This window comes from Zonotrichia leucophrys, chromosome 13 (genome assembly GCF_028769735.1).
Source record: "Zonotrichia leucophrys gambelii isolate GWCS_2022_RI chromosome 13, RI_Zleu_2.0, whole genome shotgun sequence".
NCBI classification, from domain to species: domain Eukaryota; kingdom Metazoa; phylum Chordata; class Aves; order Passeriformes; family Passerellidae; genus Zonotrichia; species Zonotrichia leucophrys.
This window is the reverse complement of record NC_088183.1, coordinates 14,586,869-14,612,127: the sequence shown is the minus strand read 5'-3', so window position 1 is coordinate 14,612,127 and position 25,259 is coordinate 14,586,869. Positions and strand designations below refer to the sequence as shown.

The window sequence follows — 25,259 nt, the reverse complement described above, 5'->3', positions numbered from 1 at the left end:
TGAGATAAAAATGTTTTCTAATCCATGAAGATTTTTTTTCTGACAGAGAAAATGGATCTATCATCTTTTCAAAGGAAAAGAACTTTTATTTCTAATAAAGTAGAATAAAGGAATTTCAAGTACCATGGTTCTGAAAGTTATTTCAGAAATAAGATCATCATGGTTCTATCTCTTAGTGCATCCTCAGCACTTCATGTGCAATGGCATTGCATCATCTCAATCAAATCATAGGCAAACCACACTCAATTTTCATCCCTAGAACTTGCTTAGCTAAGTCCATTTTCTGCTGCAGTAAGTATCACAGCATCTTCTCGACCCAGTCTCACCAACCTGAAGTAATTTCCAGATCTTGCTGTAAAATTAGTCAGAGACAAAATCCTGTAATCTCTTCCATTACAGAAATGTTCCATTTCTGAGGACAGAAGCTTCCATCCCACCCTGTATTCCTTATCTCTGTTAGATTGTCTTCTCCAGTCACCTTGATCCCACCTAGATGTGGCTAACAAAACCCACCAACAGGATTTATAAAAATGTTCTTGCCTTCTTCAGTCCTTTTTGCTCAAGCAAAGTTCCTTCAGCATTACCAAACCACTGCTGGAGGGGAAAACTGAGCACACCCAGGGACATCCAGAGAGCTCCTCTGTGGCCATGCACACCAACAGAAACAGATATTCTGTGTACTGCCCAATTAGAGTAAGAAATAGCAGAATATTACACTAGACAAGCTGTGCACTGGAGAAAACTGCAGGTACAAAACTATATTCCACAAATTACACCATCTCTTATAATAAACACATTTACTTTCATAAATAGCTTTGTGCTTCATTCTGTGGGACCCAAAGCAATAAGACTCCTTGCTGTGATCAACAACAGGCCCCTGTACACAGAGGCCATTTAAAAATCTCTCTCAGCAGTTTCATCTCTCCTGTTCCCTGCCAGCTTTTCCTGTGTATCACAATAAGCTGCAAATTTGCACTTCTGGGGCACTGTTTCTGCTTTATAGGCTCTGCATCTGTCACCCATTTTCATCTGAAAATATTCCCTTCAGAGGCCTCCTTGCATGCAGTTCCTCTGGAACTCTGAGCACATTTCCATCCATTTCCCTCTGCAAGAAAGGAGGACAGGAAAAAGAGGTAATTTCCAGCATCATCCAATTCCAATGGTTTCAAATCCATCTCTAGCTCTCTGTGCTAGCTGGTGATGTATGCTTCACTGCAGTCTCCAGGGATTTCAGAAGCATATCTAAACTTATCCTCAACATCTCTCATTATTTTGAGGAAAAAAACCCAACATGACTTTTATGCAAAGAAGAGTTATGACTGAATTAAGCAGCTTGGCCAACAGCTATTGCTGGAGTTTCTGATGGAGACAGAAAATGAAGTGGAACAAAAGCAACATCCAAACCAACACAATTAAAGCCTTAATTCAGAGTTGTTACCTAAAAATGGAGCATTTCAGATATTATTTTTTTGTTTTGAAAATTGAACCTGCATAGCAGGAGATCTCTGCAGTGGCCAGGCTGTTTGCAGCCACTGACAAGCACAGAGTTCACAGCAGCCCCCACATGCAGCCTCTGATCCCAGCAAGTTTAGGAACCCTGGAAAGATTTGCAACATGAAGGGAAAGTGAGAGTCACACAAATTTCTTAGAATCTTAGAATCTCCCACCTAGAAAGCAGCTTATTATCAAGCACCAACCATAATTAAATTCAGCAAGCTGCCTCTCTAAACTGAAAATGTCCATCAAATGTGCACCATGGAAAATCTGTTTTCTACAGGACAAACCACAAATCAGACATGACAGAACACTGTCCAGTCAGAATAAATTACCTTACAGTTATTACAGCTGTCACCTGTCACAGAACCAGAACAGTTTATGTTGGACAGCACCTTAAAAATCACCTTGTTCCAATCCACTGCCATAGACTGAGTTGGGAAATTTAAAGTGTGGATGCTCAAAAGTGGAAGGCAAATTAGATTAATCATCCTCCTGTTGAGAGCCCCCACAAGCTTCTACCTAGTTTATTTATTGGAAAGGTTCTGCTCAAACATTTAGTTTCAAGAAATACTGTTTTTAAATCATGCACAAGGGAAAATCAAAATTCTAAAATATGTCACACTTTTACTATAAGAAAAATATTTATTTTTTGAACCAACTTGTCAAATGAAAATGTAAGGTTTCCAACTGCTGCTGAAAGTTTGAAAACCATGTGAAATAAGTAACTTTTGCCATAACCTGCAGAAAACCCCCAGAATCACAACTCTCGCACATCTGCACTCTTCCAAAATCCCCGCTGTCTGTTGCTGCATGGTTTTTCACTCCATGCAATTCCTGTAATCTCCATTTATCCTTACCACTGCACTTCTCTACCCACAGCTTCAGCCATTAAACTGAAATATGAACCAAAAAGTACATTTGACTCTGTTGAAGAAACTGGGAAGGCAGAGGCTGGAAAGATGGAAGAAAAATTATATAGAAAAATATCTATGTCTTGTCAAACTTCCCCTGCCTGGCAGTCTGATTAAGCTGTGTGTGCATTTCTGAGAACTCAAACCCACAATCCCAGACTGGAGAAGCAGCTTTATTGCTGTGTGGAGGGGGCAGGCTTTGAACCTGAGTGTTTTTAGGGGGTTCACCGGTTACACCCTGGGATACAATTTTAGTGGAGCAAGGAGAAGTTTACACTGTAGAGGAGCTACCACCACTAAGAATTGTGTGTGCAAAGCATGCAGACACCTTAAAAGTCAAGATTTTCTTTCACAGTACCAGCCAAGCCAAACAGAAGAAAGAATGTAACATCAGTCAGATTCACATACTCAAAACATTGAAAAGAGGAGCATGAAATGTGCACATTTTAAAAATAACATCCAGCACCTCATGGGGCACTTATCCAACAGGGGATGGAGGGACTGGAAAAACCCAGGGAGTTCATGGAGCAGAGCAGCCAAGGAACAAGGAAGAGGCTGCAGAGCTGGAGCCACGGAACATTAAACCCCAGTAAATTTCTTCTACTAAAACTGTTAGTATTACTACCAGACATTAATTTAAAACGGAATTAATCTTTTCTTTATGAGTGAAATAAGTTAAATTAATACATTGAAAGCACTTCTATGAAATGGATCTGTAGGATTTTTCCTACTTCAGTCAATGTCAAATAACGAGCAAAACAAGAACTTTAAATTGCTGTGTCGGGAAAGAATAAAGAATTAGATGCTGGGCAAGGGAAAAATGTTATTTAAACTTTGTAATTGGCAATGTTGAACTGATTTGTTAACTCAAGAGCAGACACCTATAACTCATTGAAATTCACCAGTCTGGGTTTTCAATCCAAATATTTGAACATTCCTGGCTATATATTTTTTTTCCTTTCAGCTTGATTTAATATAAACAACAGCACCAAAATGTTCATTAGAATTCATAGTAAACCCAGAGTATTGGATGACAAGGTAGCTAAAAATCAACAGAGTTAAAATAGCAATTTTCAAATTAAGAATGCAGGAATGTAGCTCAAATGCTTCTACAGCCCAAGGAGAGCTCTTATAAAACCCTTAAGGGCTTTTACTTTTATTTAAAACACAAAGGATTAGCTTTCTAAAGCTTCTTTCGGAATTTAATTGGGCAAGTATAACTTTTAAAGTAGTCCATCTGCCTGGAGCACAGCAGCTGTGATGGGGAGAATGCTGCTGCAATATTTGGATAAATTCTCAAACAGAACCGTTAAAAGTCTCTGGTAATTAGTGGGTGAAATGAGAACTCAGAACTTGGCACTGGAATGTTATTTGCAGAAACTGTTGGACTTGTTTACTGTGATTCTTGTTTCCAGTGCACAATCAGCACAGATATTCCTATGACTTCGTGAATATCACAAAAGTAAAATTTGGTATTAATGCACATATTTATTTTCTCAATATTTGATGTGACATTTCCCTCTGCAGTGAAATAATCCAACACTCACTTTCTTCTAAAACTTTATAATAGAGTAATATCATATTATTGCTTTGCTTAAATTATATTACAGTGCCTAAATGTTACATGATGCTGCATAACAATTTGCTGTATTCTGTAACAAGATCTTTCCCACTGCACCCATCTCCTCAATTCTTGTAAATTAAATATGGTAAAATCTGTGCAATGCTTAAATAAAAGGTTCTGAGCTAATGGAAGTAGTAAGGCTAATGAAATGACCAGTGAATTAACAGGGAACAGGATTAATAGTAAACTACCACTGTTCTGGGAATTTAGCTGCAGTCTTGTACTCAAATCTGAATGCTTGAAAATAATAACTTTAACAACAACAACAAAAAAATTGATTTTTGTTGAAATCTTACCTTTCCTCCAAATTTAGAACTCACATTTGTACTGTTCAGTTTTGGATATTTCATCCATAACAGGATTTAATAGCCATTCTCAAATCTAACTGCTTAAGTTTTAAGATCTGCATTTGGGACCAGATTCAAGCTTATGATATTTTGTATCTGTTTCATATAAATATATACAACCATTTTTTGAGCATTGTATTTCATATGAAAAAAACTTAAGCCACTTGCAAATTGTAAACCATTTTTCAGTTTCTGGATGTCATTGCCAAAGTCTCAGCAGCAGAGATGATGCAAAGTGCCTAGGAAACAGCAGCAGCGAACCACCGTTTGCCACTGTGCTCAGCTACAATTCTTGTCTTTTTATTTTCAGGAAACATTTTCTGCTCTTCTGCTTTTTCTGGTTATTCAGCCTGGACCTCTGTCCTGTTTACAGAGCTGAGGCAAGCCCTTGGACATGATCTGCCTTGTGTTTGCAAGAATGGCAGTAACAACTACACATCAGTGACTTTTCTCACTGAATCCCTCTGGATGCTGTATTTTTCCCTGGTCATAAGTGGTGACATTTTCCTTACCTCTTTGGGAAGATTAGTTTCAACAGGACATTAAAAAGATGGCTGAGGAAGAAAAGCGATCTCTAAAGAAAGCAATTCAGTTTGGTATTAATGGATATATTCCATCAGTACAACTATGCATCAGAAATGAAAATGCCCTCAGAAATTATCATGCTTGTTTAGACAGCATGCAAATAAAACACATGTGACTGGTCCATCAGAAAAAAAGAGCTGGATCCCCAATGGAGAGCTGCTGTCAAATGAGAGCCTCCAGGAAAGCCATAGACTCAACCTTACCTTTAAATTAGTTACCTGAAACAGCCTGTTGCAATTTTGTAATACAAAGACCATGTTAGCTGCAGGTAAAAGGATTTCTGCATTCCCAAGCTACAAGAAATATTTCCTTAAATTTTATATTTAATTTATCTTACTTTTGGTCTAATCAGCAATTAAATTTGAAAGAGGATCCCTGAAGAGAACATGCCAGTTGAAAATATACATAATAACAAGGAGAAGAATGCTAAGCTCCAGGAGTAAGGTGTTAATTTGTATCTTAGGAACAATATTAACATACAGGTCAAATGTCAAATGAAATGGGTCGCAAAGAAACACGTTACTTACAGACTTTAAATTGTGATTCAATGGCCCAGCAAAACATGAAAATGAGACCGGTGCTCCTGAAAAGGAACAGTCTGGACTCAGCAGATTTTCTGAGGCACCCCCAGCACCGCAGGACCAAATCCCAGCAGGTGCGCTTCAAGGACGATGGTGTCAGCAGCAAGGCAGAGCTGGAGGCCAGTCCTGCCCCACACACAGCACTCACTACTGGCAAAACTGAAATATTTAGGGATCACAATTTTTTGCTAACTCAGTCTCCAACTTTTCCAAGGGCTCACAAGGGGCTTCGGAATATTGCCATACAAACTTCTCCCAGCCTCAGGAAACACTTCCCTGTTTTTAAAAGGAAAAAGCTGACAGTAAGCAAATCACTGACAGAAATGCCAGCAGAGCCTGCAAACTCTATCCAGGTAAATGGCAACCTTTGTGAACCAGACATTCTGTCCTCAGAGCTCTGCTACCTGAGGATAAGTCATCACTTGGAGGATGGCTGCAGGAATAGTGAGGTGGGCTTGGGTCAGAGGTCATCAAAAGCACAAAGCAATGGACCGAGGTACTCGGGGGATTTCTCAGAGTCAGACAAGACAACTGCGTCCACACAGGTGCCTGAATACATTCATGTGAGTTTCCCACAGGACAGAAACGTTCCCCTGGATGCACCAGACACAGCCACAGCTTCAAGTAACTCACTGCATTCTTCTACTGTCATCAACAGCCACGAAAGTCATGAAAACAGCACACTGTCATCTGATTCTGACAGAGCAGAGCCTTGCCTGAGCAACTCTGGGAACTGCAGTGAATGTAACCCCCACTCTGCTGCTCCTGAAGAGCAGAAAATTGATTCTGAGCTGCCTGCAGCCAGCAGAGATGCCAGCAGTAAGGAAGCTACTCCACTGTCACCCCCATCAAACCACAGCTCATCTCCTTGTTTCCTCAGAGACTGTCACCAGGCAGGAGAGCACAAGCCAGGTTCCAGCTGTGTGACACTCCCAAGTGATGATCACCCACCAGTGTCAGTGCCCAGCACCAATGCATCAAATCCATGTAACACTGAAATCCAGAACAATTCCACCCAGTCAGATGTTTCCCAGTGTAACAGCTGTGCAGAAGGATTTCACACAAAGTCTTATCCGCCAAGGAATGAAATAAATCCACAAAGCAACAAAGAGATTAATGAAATCAATCAAATTCACTTGGCACATGGAGAACTCTCTGCCCTACAAGGCAGGCTGCAGTCTGTAGAGGAATCCTTACAGTCCAACCAGGAGAAGATTAAAGTCCTTTTGAATGTAATCCAAGACCTGGAAAAATCCAGAGCCCTCAGTGAAGGGTATGGTTCATTTTTAATATTAGTAATTCATCAGAAGTGTAAAGTAGATGTTAGCATTCTCTTAACCTTTGCTACTGAAAACACATCTCTTCTGATATTTAAAGATGAGTTTGCAAAAATGTATCTTACACCCTTGTTGTGATGTTTGGGCCTCAGCAGAGAAGAAAGTCCCTTTAGAGCTTGGCTTTAGCTGACACTGCCTTTACAAAATCCAGTGCAAGACCCAGCTTAACACCTCCCTTTTTTATTTAGATTTAGGGTGTTCAGAGCATGGCAGGGTCAGACACACAAGGAGTGCCAGACTGAGAGCTAAGGACAGAGCATGTGGAGGCTGTCAGCAAGAACTCACTTCAGACTCTCAGGTTTCAGAGTGGCTCCCTTCTCATCCCCATACAATGTAAAAACCCTGTATTTCTTGTCACTATGGTGACACAGACTGTGCCAAGGTTACAAGCACTATTCATGCATTATTATGTGTTATAAATAATAATAATACCATAAATGCAACTAAGATCTAAAGACAGGACAAAGTTAAAATAGAATTTTAAATATTTTTATGCTCAAAACAGGTTTCTGAATATCCTAATAAAGCTTTCCAAGCTATCAAAACCATCTCTTTTAGTAATTGCATCTAGGACACACTTTAAAGTTCTGTTTTGTTGTAAAGTAGTATATCCTTCAAGCAACTTATCTTTGAAAAACTCAGAAACAAATCAAGGGAATAAAGGTAACATTTCATTTCTTAAAGAAAAGAGAACATGAAGAGATGATGCCACCATAAATTTAATCTTTATCACAGGCATCTCATGCATGTAGATAAATCACTTATGCATGCAAAACTGCCCTCTTAATTCTAAAATTAGATCCTGTGTATCAGCTGTATTTACTGGTTACAATAATGACCAAATCAGGTAATATTCCATATTTCCACAAACTGTGCAGATACCACAACAAGGAGGCTGCACTGAGGGTTTTGTGCAGGTGGAGCTGCAGAAAGAGCCCAGAACACAACACTGCTGTGCTCACACCACCCAGCATCAGGGTCTGCCCTTGGCCTATGCCCTTCCTTGGTTTGGAATTGGAGTTAACTTGTATTTCTGTTGAATAACATTCCAACTCAAAATTCAAAAAAGAATTTACACTCATTAAAAAAATATCAAGCAATATAAATCAGTTTAGCATGTGATTTTACTCCATACATATTACCTGTTTTTATCTGGAAACATTAACTGGTAATGTCCATCTGGCTGTTAGCATGAAAATACTTTCCTTAGCTTCCACTGTGCCCATATAAATTCTATTTAACATTTTCCCCATACAATTCAGCTCCAGCTACACTCTCCCAGAGGCTTGTTCCATATGATTTTCTAGCACCAAATTTGTAACAGCCTAAACACAAGAGACAAAATCCACGTAGACAGACTAACAGCAAAAATGCAAAAAATATTTACAACACTCCAACCCAAAACTTCAGGTAAGAGGCAAGATTGGAGGCAGAGATCCAAGTATATCTCAAGCCTCAGCAGTCATTTCTCTGTTGTAACCTTCATCCAGTGACGACCTGAGTGTGGTTCCACAGGAAGGGACAGAAAAGAGCAGCCACTCCTTGTCCCCTGCATGCAGCTCTTTAGGGGAGAACCTGAGATTTAATTATGTTTGTGAATCTGCCCATAGTAAAGACTAATTTGCAGTGAAGCATGGTTAGATTATTTACAATTTATATATATATATATATATATATAAAATCCAGCAATATTTATAATCCATTTCTGTTCAGTTATCACATGGTAAAAAGAAAAAAACTGTCCAATATTTTGAAGTGTCTCTCTGAGATTCAGTGAGAAGCTTCAATCCACATTGGCAGATTTACCTCACAGTAACACTGAATATTCCAAGCACTTTTATTGACAGCACAACAAGATACATGAAGAACTCCGATTTTCCCCAAAATAATCAGAAAATTATTTTGCTACCAACTGATCTCCCCTAATTCAAATAAAACTTGTTAAATGCAAGTGTTACACTTCGGATGTAATGAGCCACCAATCTCAACCTGTTTCTAACACAGGTCTCTCCATCATAAAAATATTTCAGCTCTAGTTGGTGTTAAGCATGAAAACTCACTTTTCTTTTTTCATCAACACTACAAATTTGTAACTTATCAGCAGTAAAAATCTGACTTTGTTATAGTCAAATAAGGAAATATGAAAAGGGAAGACTGGAAAGCATAAGGACAGAGATCAGGCTGATTCAGCAAATTGCATGGATTTTCAAATACTTGAAAATGTGTTTTTTAGAAGCAGTCTCATGTCTAAGTGTTTTCATAACAAGTATTCATATCAGAACCAACAACCAGAACCCTTAACAGCATGAGATGGGGAAGGTCAGGACAAGGCTCACAGGGTTTGTGTGTGTTTAAAGAAACTTTCCAGCTTAGAATTTGGTACTAGAATTTTTAGTAGGGCTAACAGAAGTGGTGAACAGAATGGCTTTTGCTCATAAAGGACTCAGAGCTCTGTTATTGTGTCTGTAACTCCACATCTCATGAACTGCTGTCTGTTCCAGGAGGAATTTCTACCACACTGGGCAGGACCTCAACAACTGCAGCACCTGCCAGAACACAGCGTGCATCATCTACAGGTACCCTGCTCCCCACAGCTGCACAAAACACTGCTTTGCTCACACCTGTCAAATGCCCCAACTGTTTTTAAGAACCAGTTTTTAAGAAAAGACTAAAAGTGGTTTGTATGAGGTGCTTGGTTTGTTCCCCAAATAGAAAACAATTCACTGGTAGCTGAAAGGAAAGGGGAACTGGACTTGGGAGAATTCAAACAGAAATTTCCCTCTAAAGTTTCACAGTGTTATTATTGGCATGCTTTGAAGAGCTGTGATACCATTTCTGATGATGGAATTCCTTTATGTGGTACATTTTTTCGAAGCTAGGGTTTCTGTAGTAATTTTAGATCTTGGAAAAGATAAACTCTCAGTTCTCTGAATGCCAGTGGGCTACAGCTACAGTTCATGTTAACCTGCAAAACAAACCCAAAATTCCCACATTTTCACCTCAGCTGTTATTAATATCAGAAAGCACAATTTGAGTGTAGGCTACTTCGGATTTAAAGTGCAGTTTATCTAAACTCTTATGGCCAGAAAGCTTTTCAGGGCCATGTTCTGGGAGCTGCACATGTTTCAAATGCTGTGTCTGTACAAACACACTCTAAGAGCCTTTAACTGTCCAAACACCAACCCCAAAGCCAGCAGGTACAAAGTCTTGCTTGTGCTGCACGTGTACCTTGTCCACTCAGCAGGGGAATTTATAAAGACAATATCCAATCTCTGCAAGCTCAGTTACAAGGCAGAAACCCCACACCTTGATTACATTTACAAAAATAAAGAGTTACAGAATTTCTCTTTGAGGCTGGAAGCTTTTCCTTCATTTCAAAGAACATGGCAGACCATTATCTTCAACAGTTTGTAATCACTATAACTTTAATTTTTTAATGGAAATAATTAATAGAAAATACTCACATGGAAGTGTTTTTCTCACTTCATGTATGCAGGAAGCAAATTTAGTAAAGAGCTTAACAAACTAGACGCAGCACTGGAACCTATTGTTCAACATGCAGCTCAGTCCCACACTGATGTCCTAAACCTCTGGTAATGAAATTTCCAAGTAATTAACATGTCACAAATTAAACACCACAACTCCTCTGAGACAAAGCTGGAGGTCTTCTTCACAGCCCCTTGGATACCCTGGGAAGTTACATGGCTTATCCAAGAGCACAGACTGTATCCATAAAAAAAGAAAAAAGAGATTTCCTTCACTTGATCATGGTCTGAACAAACAATCTCTGTGTATTTTATGGGCTAGACATGAACAGGTCACTCCCCAGAATTTATATACAGACCTCCCTTGACCACAGGATGCCTTCTCTCTTTGCAATAACACCCTGTGTTTTTAGGTTTACACGGTTTCAGTGCAGGATAGATCTTGAACAACAAGCACCATCATTCAAAGGAAAGAACAGAGGAAGTAAGAAAAAACCCAGGGGCCTTTTTGATTTACAGGTAGTTTGCAGCAGTAATGGTGCCTGGAGGCTCACACTGCAATGATTAATAGAACATGTGCAGAACACAGGTGATCTAAAAAGTTCCTACTTTTAAGAGACAAAGAGGAAATAGTAAAGAAACAATAGTTTTTGATTTACAGAGGTGTTCCACAGGATGTGGTTGTGAAAAAGCATTCTGAGTGACTAATATTTGAAGTTCATTAGACAATATTCTGAAAGCAGCAATTGTTGTCAGTGTTTGCTCCAGACAAACACGTGCAGTTCCTGTGTTTTTTGTGGCCTGAAATGTCCATGCAAGTATTTTCCCCTAAGACAGCATCACAGCTGTGATTAAAATCAAGTTTTTTTATCTTGCTCCCAGTTTTCCTGCTCCCCAAGAGCCTCACTCCTCAGTGCTGCAAGCCCTGCACATGCAGAGTGCTGGGTTGCTGTCACTGAACCATCTCTATCACTCAATCCCTCAGTCAAACAATGCATGAATCTCACAGAAATCCCCCTGTGGATTACACTGATCACTAAAGTCATAAAGAGCTTTTCAGCCTAACAGTGACTGTAAATTTGCCTTTATTAACTACCCAGCAGGGATTCCAGGCTTGGGATTTTCCATCCAGGTTGTGTAATAGAAATTTTTGTATTGTAATAAGCAAATGCAAGTAGCAACCCAAGCCAGTTATCATGGGCAGTATTAAATGAAGACTGAATTGACCTCTTGCCTCTGGAGATGATATCTCCAACATTAAATTAAAAACTCTGAAGAAGGGTGGAGAAAAGGCACAAGAGCAGATGCTATCCTTTCATGTTCTATAAAACCAACATTTCATTCTCCAGCACCCTTGGTCTGTGAATATTGAAAGGTATTAAGTTACAGTTTTCATAATAAACTGATAAAATGCAAGAGGCCCTGATTTTATATCACTTCTTTCTGCTTTTTTAATATTTATTATGCATTACTTCCTGTTCATTTTCTAAATTAAAATTATCCTCCTGCTTTCTTTTTACCCATTGAGTTATATTATTTCATGAAAAATCCCAAGACACATGAATTAAGGGAAACAATCTTCTAGTTAATTTCAACATACTATGTAGTGATGTTTATGAATTTTATATAAAAATACAATTCAAACTTTACAGATTTCTTCTGATCTGTGCCAAAATCAGCTTCAGGGCCTTGAAGTGACATCCCAACTCCCTTAAATAATGCTCTTTTCTTCCTGTCATAGCAAATACAACCTTTCCACTCTCTCCTAAAGCCTTCACAGCAGACAAAGCTGATACAATTCACTCTCCTGCCCAGAAGAGGTGACTGAAATAAGGAAAATACACAATACTGCTTAAACCCTGTCCATACTGACACTTTTGAACCCTACATTTATTTCAATGCACTCATCTGCTCTTATCTAATTAACATCTTGGCTCTTGTTTGACATCAATAATAATTAGGGTTTTCAATTGAGGAAATGAGTTCTACTTTCCTCTTAACTAACACCACTTATCTCAAAGACTTACATACTGTTTCATTTCATATATTTTTGTTCCTAGCCTGTGTCCTAGTGGGAGACATTCACATTTAACAAAGTTAAGCATGTGAGAGTTTTTAATTATGAGCACATGACTGTTAGATTATGGGATCAAAATCTGACCTTTGAATGAAATGTATTGAAAGGTTATCCTGGTACATTTTCATTTTTGTCTTATTGCTTTGGGCACAATGTTGGAATTCTTAATTCACTTAAAGTAACATTTTTCACTCAAAGAAAAAGAAAAAGAGGTGAACTTATTTTCAAAAGAGCAACCCTTTAACCCCTTGTGTTTACCCCAGGCTGTATCACTGAATAACACCAATTATTCTGATGAGGGAAGCAGCCTTTGACATGTTCTTTAAAGGGGGAATTTCTCACTTACTAGCATAGGTCTCTAATTCTTTTTCCATAGTGTAGAATATGACTTCAGACAACAAGAAGGAAGATTTCATCAGATTTTGAAAACACTGGACAATGCAGAGCAAAATGCAGCTTCAGCTTCACCTCAGAAGCCACCACCTGATCCTCCAGCTCCCGAGAAAAAGGAGTTAAGGAGAAAGACCAAAAAGGTGAAAAGAAAATGCTTCTGGTGGATTTGACTTCCTCATGCATCCTTTTACATTTCAAAAGACACTAAAGCAGAAAGAGTTTGAGAGCGCACACCTGAAAATGTGCAATTATGAAATCACAAAGGTTAAGAATGATTAATTAGAGTATCTGAAAAATCAAAATAATTGAATTTAATTAAATTAGCTCGCTGAACAAAGGTGCATGAAGATACTATTTTCAAGAAAAGAAATGGATTCTTTGAAAAGGAAGTTCTCTTTTATTCCCAAGGACACTTTCATATGCTTTGTAAGGACCTTTTTTTCAACTTTCCAAAAATAACAAGGTTCAAATCTCTACTTTAAAAAGCAATGGTAGACAAAGCTAAGCATGTCACCCAGCCTTTATTTCCCATTTATAAGTAACATTGACTAAAAGGAAAAGTCTTCATCAAGCTTTGAACAAACCACATTATCAAGAACAAATTCAGGGAAACCTAAATTGTTCAAACAAATCTCTCCTCAGAGGAGACAATTATAATTATTTCACGTCCCCAATGAAATATTTTTGTTACTGTCATCTAATATTAAACAACAAACAAAAGAATTTCAGGTTGAGTTTTAACTCTATCCTTCTCTTTGTTTGTTATAAAAAGCCACCATTTAGAAGTCATTTAATGGACTTCTCTGAAAAGAACTGGGGAGTTGTAAAGCCAGAGAATGTCCCTGTAACTCTTGTCTTAAACCCCTGCTCAAGCAAGGTCCAGTTCAGTGAATTTGAGTTCTGAATATCTCCAAGGACAAGAATCCTCAGCTCCTTGGGGAAGGCTGTTCCAGGTTTTCCTAACACCTGATCTGAATTTCCTGCATTCTGATCTGTGCCCATTACATCTTGTTTTGTCCAAGCACACCTGCTGGAAGAGCTACATGGATCATGAGACCTCTCTCCTACATCTTCACTTCTAAAAGACTGAACAAACCCAATTTTCAATTGCCTCTCATGTCCCATGCTGCAGCCACAGCCATCCTGTGGTGTGAGTTGATGTCTTTCATCCACCTGGAAGCCTAAAAGTGGACATGACCCCTCAGATGTCATCACCCAATTGCTGGAAAAAGAGGAATTACTATTTTGGCTACTGTTTTACTGAATCATTTGCCCACTCTATCCATTTAAGACCTGTATTGCTGTACCAAAATATCCTGAGATTTTTTTTTTTTTGCCTTAAGATGTAAATTAATATATGATAAAAAAACGGAACATAAAAATAATATTTAGTGAACTGATCTGTATTGCACAAAAAAAAAATATATATATATATATATATATATATGCTGAAAGGATTTTATCAAATGTCAATGCAGCTACTTCTTTCCTCCAAAAACACTCAAGGTACCATTAGCACAGGGTGTGCCAATGGAAACCAATTTATGATTGGTGATCCCATTATTTTACTCATCAAAACATGGTCACCTTTCATATGGGGGCAGGGGGAAAAAGGTTTTCCAAAGCAAGTTGAGTGGAATGTACTGCAGACCTTTTCTTAGAAGTGGCCCTGGTTCAGGGTATTCATAGATTAATCCCTGCATCTTATTTTTCTAAGTAATCCTGTATTAATTGTGCAATGTTAGTTTTAAATGTCTGTACACTTTTTGTACACTTCTGTGTTCCTTGAATTCCTAGGGTTAATTACACATTTGAAAATACATTAAAAAGAATTTTGCACAGAAAAATTTTGTCTGGAGGAACTAATTTCTTTATAAAACGAACCTTTAAGAAGAAAATTTGCACTATGCCATGGCTCAATTTATCAAAATTCTAAAGGACTGACACTTAAAAACCATTTCCATGTTAATTTCAGTTAGTACAGAAATGACAGGAACAAAACTGTTGTTACTTTAGTGGCTTTTCAGAAGGAAATTATTTTTTTACTAATGTCTTTAGATGCCTTTAGTGAGACAGAAAAGCTCTTCAATAATAGGTTGTGGCTATAAAAAAGGTAAGAATTAAATGACTCCACTAGAACACATCACTGTGTTACAGTCAAGCTTGTGCTGCTGTGCCAACAGCATTTCTTTGTTGCTTTAGTAATTATAATTGATGCAGGGAAGGATTTATTAGTGTATAAATTATTCTTGTGCATTAAAATAATACTTTAAGAGCAATATCCCCTGTGGTAAAGTATAATAATAAGCAACACCAAGAGCTCTAACACAAGTAAAACCAGCAAGTTTTTTTCTGTATTGAACCCATTTTTACTAATTTATGATACAAAAGCCATCCTTTTGCCTTTCTTTTTGTTGACAAGCACAAAAAGTGCTCATATTAAGCTATCTGATTTTGGGTTTACCCACATAATGCATATGATGCTTTCAATTTATTTTCAAAGGATTCAGATCATTTAATTTAAACAAATCACACCCCTTTGGTTCACCACATAGCACCAATCAATTCCTGGGGTCAGGAGAACTATGCAAAACAGAAACACTCTTTTTAGTTTAACAAAGTCCAACCAAAGGTGGTTACAAGTAAGGCTCTAAGTCTTTCTTATGACCTCAAGAAACATCAATACTCATAAAAATCTGAAATACACTGATCTAAGTGCTGAATCTGAAATACTCTGATTTAAGTGCTTACAGGTTTCATATTTCAACATCTGAGCTTGATGGGATTCAGAACCATAACCAATCTTTAATCCTTAACCTCCCAGTCACAATTAGCCTTTGTTTTCCAGATTCCTGAGCTGGTGATTTTTGGTTTCTCTCAGTCAGTAAAGTCTGGACCATGAGGTGTGGATGTGAAATTCTGTTTGTGATCTGTGGCCCCAGGGCAGCAGGGAAGCTCAGGAGGTTTCCAGGCCAGCCAAGCCTCAGCCCTGCAGGAAAATCCACTTCTCTCTCAACCTTCCTCTGCCCAGTTTTCAAGCTCACCCCCCAAGATATCTGTTTCCTGGACAGAAATATGGAATTTCAGTTCTTTCCTTCAAGAGGGCCGCAAGGAGTTTTTACCCCCAGCCATTCCCACAGTGCTCGACACTCAAAAGGTTTTCTACATCAAACATGAGAGAGAAAATTGGAAAAAAAGGGTTTTGTCTCACTGAAAGGTGGTGAGGAGATGTCAGTGGTGGATACAGGAATGGGGTAATGCTGCTTAGATGCTGTTTTGTTTAGATTTTCAAATGTGCATATCTTAGCAACATAAAATAATTAAAACTTAAAGCTTTGTGACAAGTAACTGAAGAATCTTGGCTATATGAAAATATGATAGGAAAGCAATGGGTTTTTTTATTGTTAAAATATTTTAAAATTTAATGGCTTTAAAAGATTTAAAATATTTTTAAAAATTAATTGTTTAAAAAACATTTTAAAATCTTTTATTAACGAATTATTCATTCCTATAGGAAATAAAAAATTACCAGATACACACTAAACAATTTATAGTGTGAGGATTGGAAGAGCAGTAGAAATTGGTAGACTGTTCAAAGATAAAAGTACTGGCTGCAAAAAACTTCCCTAGTTTACAAAATTACAGCTTAATTCCTAAAACCAGCTCACAGAGCAGGAAAGAAATGTTAGAAATTCACACTCCTAAATAAAATAAAAAAACCAAAACCACATAAACTCCCCATAGCTTGTCAAAAAATCCCACCAAAAAAATCAAACCACAGCTACTTGATGGCACTTGATTACAAAAATATTGTGAGTTCCTGAGAAATATATATTTAAATGATAGATGCTATATATAAAACATTGCACAGAATGCAGTATATCCCAAAATTACTGTATTTGAAATTGTTGTTTTATGGAGTCAAACTAACCTTCTTTAAAAATTAAAAATGTATGAATAAAATACTGATTTGTCTCCTGCAACAGCAGTTCATGATGGTTCTGTGCACTATAATAATCCTGCCAGCATAGACACACAATATCTTCCTAATGGCACTTGATCTCTAATGTATGTTTTGTATATTTCTAGGCCCTTTAAATGTGATGTTATCCTTTGCAATAAAATGAGATATTTTTACTAGGTTTCAGGAGTCAATTAATAATAAACAATGTTTAGATTACAGAGGAAGGGAACAATTGTTCTTTGGGAAAAGAAAAATGAATGGAAAACTAACAGGCATGTTGTGGAATCATTCTGCAGCATTTCCAAGTAGAGCAAGGATGCCAATTTGAATACCAAACAAAAAAGCTGTAGCTTTTAGCTAGACCATGAATATATTTGAACATATCAAATTCTCCAACCATGGCAGCTCTGCAAATAGTTTCTGTGGTCCTTGTCTGCTCTAGAGTAGCTCTGCTTAACAGAATTCACAGATTTCTTTTGGGCAAAGTTTTATTTGTAAAATATTATATATAAATATTGTCTAAAACCATCTCTGCATAGCTTAGCTACACTGACTTCATAATGTTAAACTGATATTGTGAGCAAAATCAAGTTTGGAAGTACAAAAGGAAACCTTTAAGGTGCATATGGTGGATTTATGATATTTCTATTTACCTAACCAGGCCAAGACTGAAAACAAGTATTCCTGTGTTCTACATGGTTTATAAATTTGACTTCTATAATTCCTGTAGGAGGACTTCACTGCATGACAATGACCTTTATCTACAAGTCTAAATCTCATGAGATATTCAAGGTAAAGCTTGAATAGCCAGTTTCAGACAATAAGCTCTTCATGAAAGTGTAGATGCACTTCTATGACTACAAACAGTCAAGGTTTTCTGGGGTTTTAAGAGTGAAAACAACCAAGCAGCTGTTAAAGCCTTCAGCTGCTAAAGCACCACACTGAAGGCAAGAATGGCATTTAACTAAGTTTTCCCTGCAGTAGCTGCAGAGAGCCAAATTACCTTTCCACCACCACCTCCTTCTCCTGGGGAGATTATTTCTTTCTGAGCCTGACTCTTCTCAGTAATTACACTAACACAGCTCCCAGCAGGCACTTACCAGCTAAGCCCAAGGCAGAACCTCCCTTTCCCTTTCCCTTCAACTGGAATCACAGCACAAAAAGATCCAGGCAACTGTAAACCCACATCTCTGCCAACAAGCTAGAAGATTGTGAGAAAACCACCTGAATATGAAAATTATCCTGCTTATCCCTGTCAAAAATCAAAAAAACCCTCAGGTAAACCAAATCCAGTTATCTGTCAGGTGCAAGGCATTTAAACTTGTAAGGAATTACAGGTACTGTAAATTGTAACCATTGTTCTTATCAGTGTAAATCAGTGTTTGCATTACTTTCCACAGCATTTTCAAGTTATAGTAAAAATAGACCCTGCAGAAGTTAATAAAAACACTTGCAACGTTCACAAACACAGTAATAGATTTAAAATCTAAAGAATAACCTCCTGTCCTCCCAGAAGTGATAGATTTGTCCCCATTTGAAATGTCACTTGTACCTGTATAACCTCAGCTACACAGTCCAGCTGCAGAAACTCCACATGTCCTCCCCGTCCTTGTATAATTCCCCACAATTTCAGCAACTTCAGCTCATCTAAGCATTCTTCAGGACATAATTCTTGACTAGCAGCTTATTTTTGAAAAGATCAAGCATTCAGACTTTCACAGCAAAATTGACCCTCTCAAAAATGTTAAGGCAAACCTGAAAATTAACTTGGTGACTAAAGTAGCACACAGAGCATAGTAAAAGCTTCTTTGCCAGTTCTTTCTGAATACCAAAGACTTTTGTTCGTTAAAAACAATTTATTTGCATGTGAAAGGCTATTTTGTTAAGTGTTGCTTCAGCTATAGAAAATGTAGCAATTTATTGGAATACCCCTTTGAAAAACCTCTAAAATGCCCAATACACGCATATGCAAAGGTGCTCATGAGTATAATTAGAAGAAAGGGAATGACATTTCAAAATTCACACTGAATATGTTCTTTTCAGGTTAAAACAGCTGAAGAAATTACAGTAAATGGAAGGGGGGGAAAAGAAACAGATTTTCCAAGCCATTTCAATTTACTGTAACCAGCTTGTTTCCTACTGGTTTCCTAATGGATCTTTTATGCAGGATTAAAACAGCTTCATTTTGCTATTTCATGTGCTGTTTATGGTATCCAGAAGTACTCCTTAACAGACTGGTTAGGTCATGCACAACACTCATATCATGCTTTCCTTGTACAGAAAACATTTTCCAACACTCTAGAGAGCTGTAAGGGTCACTGGTCTCAGTTTCAAACCATTTCCTGATGTGCCCATGGATGTGCCCAAGGGCTCCACATGAACAGCAGCAGCCTGGAGTTCAGATAAACAGCTACAGAGTTCACAAAAACAGCTACAGAGATGGCTCAAACCTGCTGATGTACCACCAGGGAGTTCAAAGCACCCATTGGCAAATATTTCCTCTGAGGAACTCAATTAGTCTCCTCAATTATTAGGAGCCTAATCATTAGGAGGCACACATGCTCTGGCTGGCAATGATCTAAAACTGTTATTTTCCAATAGAAGCAAACAGAGAAACACAGGACATTTTAAAAGGCATAAAATGTATCTCTTGTGGCCAAAAATCATCAAGTAAATGATGCTATGATTTTGTAGAATAAAATGAATCTCCAAAGACAAATCATTAAAAAGCGTCTTGCCATAAGTGAACAGTCTGAAGGGCAAGCTCCACATTCCCAATGAATTCTTTGCATTCTCACAAATAGTCTAAATCCAGAGCAGCACTCAGAAGATGTGTACTTAAATCTGAATAAATTGCAGAATCTATTCTCAAATATAACTCTTAAATCATGGAACCTTCACAAAAAAAAATTTCAGGTGAGTGTTTAGTGCCAGCACATGCCCAGATACTTTTTTTTCAGTTTTACTCATACAATTTCCCTTTAGATTTGTAGAAATACTCTTTTCAATGTCTTAAACCATGTCCTTTATGCAGCAAAGGTAAAACTTCCTTTTTTTTTGCAAATATCGACTTTCTATTTATCATTTGTTCTCTTAAAGAATGCTCAAATCTTTCAACTACACTTCAAAAGACTGTGACTACAGTGTCACAGCTGAATGAAAACAAAAAGTAAAGCTTGAGACTTTTTAATTTAAAAAAATAATTCACAAGGAATAATATATTCACAAATATATTCACAGTATGCTATATTTTTTCAATAATTCACAAATGCTATATTTGCATTTTTTCCAGGATAACTATAAAATGAGTTTCAAAGCATTGAAAATGCATTAAAATATTACTCACACTTAATGGATCTCGTCCCATGGTAATAACAGTTCTGTTCACTGTGCGCAGTAGCTGCACCATTATTTCTTGAATGTGGTGATAAGTTGAAGCCTGCAAATGAAAAAATCAAAGTTTTGATATTAAAATCATATCTCTTTGAAAAGTAAGAAGAAACCAATTTTTTCCATTTTGACAGTTCAAGTTGTACAATGTAACAGCCCTATTGAAAGAGTAACACTAATTCTTCTTGCTCACACTGCTCCTTAATTCCAGCAATTTCAGTGGAATACTTGTGTCCAATTTCAGCCCAATCTAATTCACAGCTGTCTTTTGTTTCACTTCCCATCTCTCACTCAGAGGACTCCTGTTCTCCCCATAACTGAGCAGTCTGTAGCATAACCTTGGTACAGTTAAAGCAAATTCTCTCACAGCTCCCCATGTCTCTCGGTGCTCTCAGGGCAGGCTGGAGTTCAGGAATGTCACAAATAAATAGCTGGCAGTCACACATACAGAGTCATTAAAGGAGAAAGTTGTCTTCATTTATCTGAGCTGCTCTGGGAGGGCACAAACTGTACACAGTTGGCCCCAGTTCTGCTCTTGTAGGCTGAAGGAGGTTTGATTATTTATTCTAAAACCCTGAGCAAATGGGAATGACATTCTGTTCACCAGTTTCACTGGCTTTACTCTGATCACTAGACAACTTGGGAAAACAGCTTGCAACAAGAAAAAGCCTAAGCAAATTTCCAGTAGAAAAGGATGTTTAGCTTACACCAAGACCCTTATTTAATGTCAGATACTGCATGGAAAGAGCACCACAATCACAGAAGCCATGGTGAGCTCTTGATCACATTTTAGGCAGCTGAGCCCCAGTACTATCCCAGGAGAAACTGCTTCAGGTCCTGTTTTCCTTCTGAGCCAGCCAAATTGTCTTCTTTTTCTTTCTCCTATTCTGTCTGCTCTGGATCAGCCACACACCTCAAAACAGGGATCTTCCTCACACCTGGCAATTTATCCACTGTTACCATTGAGTGCTCCTGTAGCCTTTGATTGTCTCAGCACATGTCACAGCTGAGATGGCCACAATACACAGGGTGTCACCATACAATTTCAGAAAGCTTCAACCCACACAGAATAACAACCCACCTCAGAAGGCTTCAAGCATTTGCCCTTCTTGTTCTCCAGCCCAACCCTTTGTCCCCTCCTGTTGGTGCCCTGCCCCTGTGTGCCCTCTGCTCCCTTTGGTGGGTGCTCGGTGCCCCTGGGCTCTCCCTGGCTCATTGCTGTCAGTGCTGCTCACAGCTGTGCCCATGGGGATGGGGCTGGGCCAGCCCCACTCCAATCACCCCAAACTCTGTGCCTGCATTTGACAATGACAATCACACAAGTGATCTCCTCTCCTGTCACAGCATTTCAGAAGCTGTTATATTCTATAAATGAACAACGTAGTCACAGAATAATTTGTGTTTGGTGTTTCCTTCTTTAAAATTTCACTTTCTCTGGTACAGTCCAATGTTTATAACACAACTATGCTTGAGAGTGCCTGCAGTGAAGACACATTTGCTGTTCTTATAACACTGTGTACCACTATAATTTAAAAAAATATTATCAACAGCCAAGACTGATAAACTATGTAGGAGCACTTAGCAGAGGGATATAATTTGTTCATTAGTTTTTAGTTTTTTTAAATTCAAAGATGAGGGCTCATGTAATGCAAGTTCACTTTCACATTTCAGTATGCGCTATACCATAATTAGCAACAGTTCAGAACATAGCATAATGAGTTTTAACATTTAGCCCTGACTCCATCATTAAAGATGAGCTCTATTCTTAATTCACAAATAGCACATAACAAACCCTTCTTGGAAAGACTATTACATATGCTCAAGCACACAAAGGTTATTTTCTGCTAGACCTTTGAATTTTCAGAGAAACATTAGCAAATGAAATAAAATGGTTTCTCTATGGAACTGGGACTTCCTTTCTTCTTGACAATCTAAGAAACAACTAGGCATTCAATACCGACATTGAAAAATTAACAAAAATTGTTTTCACACATTGTCAATACACAAAATTTTGTCTTTTATCTTACAGCTTCTAGCTTCAGAAGATAGTCTAACAACCAACTGCAACATGTGCTTTTTCAGATCATACTTCTCTTTGCAAGGATGACATGGGAAAACCCACCATCATTTGGCTTCAGTCCACTGATTAAGCATAAGATATTTTTAGGAGCTAAATTAACAACTTGCATCATATATAAATGTTCCCTTGGAAAACATTAATTGTATTATTCCATTTAATTAAATATGGTGATCAAAAATGTTTGTTTTCCCTTTTGTTCCAAGGCATGGAAGAACCAGAGGTCAGGCTCTGTAGGCAGGTCAGCAGGAGGGACTGTTCTCACAGAGCTCAAACACCTTCAGGTTGCTTCTTGGGCTGAATGGCACAGCTTGCTACACAGATTAGTTAATAGAAAATCCAAACCAAACAAAATTTCACTCTCTTTCAAAAATATATGTGCAGGGTAAAAGCAGACAGTGTTTGATTTAGCTTTTTCTTCTATTTAAACTACTACAGGACTGGGACAGGAAAAGCAGTTCTGTTTTTTCAGAGTCAACCCTGCACTTCACATTCTGATGGAGTGTTCATTTATTTGGACAGTGGCAAGCAGGGACTCACTGAATGTCTGTGTGGGAATTAAATTTCACAACCTGTACCTGAGAAGTGTTTCCCACTGGGAAACCCTTCTGTCAATTCATTGCAGCTGTCCCTGCTCTGTGCCCTCCCAAACTCTCACCCAGCTCTGCCCTCCTCCCTGCAGTGGGGCTCAGTGAGAAACACAGTAGGCCTTGGCACTGTGCACTGCTCAGCAATTAAACTAAAATTTCTCAGTTCAGCAATAACTAAAATTTCATTGCTGCATGATCAACACTGTTCTGGTCACAAATCTAAACCATGGCACTGTGTGGGCAGCCTCAGAGGAAATGAGCACTGCACCAGCCAGATCCTGTGTGCTCACTGGTGCACCCAGTTCTGTAACTTGTATTCCTTCTTTGACACACACACACAAATAAAGGCACATATAAAAGGATAACAATTTCTTTTTTAAACCATAACTCATAATCCTGCATTGTTCTGGCTGAAAAGTCTCTGCAGAAAACCTTAAGGTAATTGGCCCTGAAAGAACATGCAGAATTCCTGACAACATTCCTTTGAAATTCTCTTTTGCTAAAGCCCTAAGATCTGCCATAAGTTAGGGAAATGTTTAAACATTTCTTTACAATTCTAAAATGCTTCCAGGCTTGTTTGCTAAACAGCCTAAAATGCAACTGCTACCAATTACTGACAATGCACAAAACAGGAAAAGATTCTTCATCTCTCTTGCACTTACAGTCAACCAAGATTTCACTGTAGATTCCAAGAGAAGGCTTTTGCCATTACATTTAATTTTGTAAGCACTATAAAGAAAAAAATTGTTCTGATTCAGGAAATATTAAAAAACAACATATATATCAGATTAGAGACAAAGTCACCTCATGGAGGACTGCCAGACTGCATGAAACAAAGTGTTGTAAAGAGGCAAAAAGGAAGTGTTTTCAATTAAAACAGAAACAAAAAAATCACTGATTTCACCATGACCTTCATCAAAGACTTACTTGAAGTTCTGATATTTAACTGCATTTCACAGGTGCTTGAAGCACAATCTCAAGCTACAAGGCTAATTTCAGAGATGATTAAATCAAAACAATGCCATTTATGTCCAAAAGTTTCTTGCTGGAGAGGAATCTTAAAATCAAACCCAGGCATTTCACTGAGATACCCAACAGTGACTGTCTAGTCATAAAAACCGAGATACAAAAACAAGACAAACCAGAGATTTTAACAACATGCTGGCTACCTGCAGAACCCAGCAGTGAGGCAGCAGCTGAAGAAAACAGCATTTGAGCACAAGGATCTGATGATTCCCATGTTCCCACTTGCTAAACAATGTGAAGCACAACAGTAGAACAGAGCTGGTAATATCAAAATATCCTTTCCTTTGACAAAGAAAACACATTCTTCAAAAATTCAGTAACTACTTCAAAGATCACCTCACAGTATAAATTTTCACCACATGAAACAGAACAACTACTGCTGTTTTTTCTTCCCTGTCCTTTGTGTGCCTTCTATTTCTGGTGACTTTCACAGGATAAATGCAATGCAAAAATATCAAAGTTAAGTTTCCAAAAAGTTTTGAATACTAGTCTGCAACAAGGTTTTTCTACTGAGATAGAAAAAACAGAAGAAATAAGGACAAGACGTTGGTGTTATTAATATTGTAACATGATTCTGCTACTAAAGGCTGAAGCTTTCTCCTCCAGCAGGTCAAACCATCCATTTTCTTAGGAGGCTGAGAAATGGTAGGGAATGAATTGTTGAATAGAAAACTGCATTCATCTTAGGGTTCAAGTGTAATTCCAGCTGAAAAAATTTGGTTAATTCCCAAACCAACTGTGTGTATCTAGATCACAGTGAATAAAGGCATCCTGAAGGACATTGCCAAACAATAACTAAGCCATTTGTGAACTCTTTCATTTGCCTACAGGTTACAAAGTATTTACTGCTGCAAGGCAAACGCAGCCTTGAAACAAGAGTTCTCACTTTAGCTGGAAAATAAACATGTGCATTACACTCCAGAGAAATCTGTAGTGGCTCTTAAAGAGAAATGAGTGTGGATGCTGCTGGGTTCCCTTCCTTTGCTCCTTTTTCCTCCTTCAGCTAAGTCATCTTAATAGAAGATTTTCAGTACTGAAGGAGGATCAGTGTTTGGTTAAAAAAATAAGATAATCCATGGATTCCTCTGTCAAGGAAGGAAAAAGCTACACATTTGCTGTTGTGGTTACAAAGCCCAGTGTTACAGTTAATGACACATGATTAATATATTCTAAAATCCATATTTTCTCCAACCAGCAGTTGTGTTGCCAGAGGCAGGCCAGGGTATGGCCTTTCTGCAACAGAAGCATCTGGTTCTTTTGTTGATATCCCAACTATTCTACAATATTTCTATGAAATATGATGCCTGTGGAGGGCTCAGCATGTTCTAATACCACTGCTGACTTAAACTTACCCCCAGGGGCTTTTCTTCTTATA

The 25,259-nt window shown here is 38.0% G+C and overlaps 2 protein-coding genes across 3 annotated transcripts in view; one reads left to right on the top strand and one right to left on the bottom strand.

Moving 5' to 3' along the window:
• INSYN2B (inhibitory synaptic factor family member 2B) overlaps positions 1-22,304 on the top strand; it is a 37,568-nt gene extending 15,264 nt beyond the window's left edge. The window contains exons 2-5 of one of the 2 annotated variants that reach the window (XM_064724694.1): positions 4,690-6,818; positions 9,384-9,458; positions 12,821-12,977; positions 22,221-22,304. In XM_064724694.1, the coding sequence (XP_064580764.1) occupies positions 5,452-6,818; positions 9,384-9,458; positions 12,821-12,977; positions 22,221-22,298 (1,677 nt within the window). In that variant the 5' untranslated portion in view covers positions 4,690-5,451 and the 3' untranslated portion in view covers positions 22,299-22,304. Of the gene's footprint in view, positions 1-4,689; positions 6,819-9,383; positions 9,459-12,820; positions 12,978-22,220 lie in introns of those variants that run through there. The other variant, XM_064724695.1, reaches the window with a different exon arrangement.
• The window catches only part of DOCK2 (dedicator of cytokinesis 2), a 160,595-nt gene that overhangs the window by 78,072 nt on the left and 57,264 nt on the right, over positions 1-25,259 (bottom strand). The window contains exon 27 of the mRNA XM_064724696.1: positions 20,148-20,240. Coding sequence (XP_064580766.1) covers positions 20,148-20,240 — 93 coding nt within the window. The remainder of the gene's footprint in view (positions 1-20,147; positions 20,241-25,259) is intronic.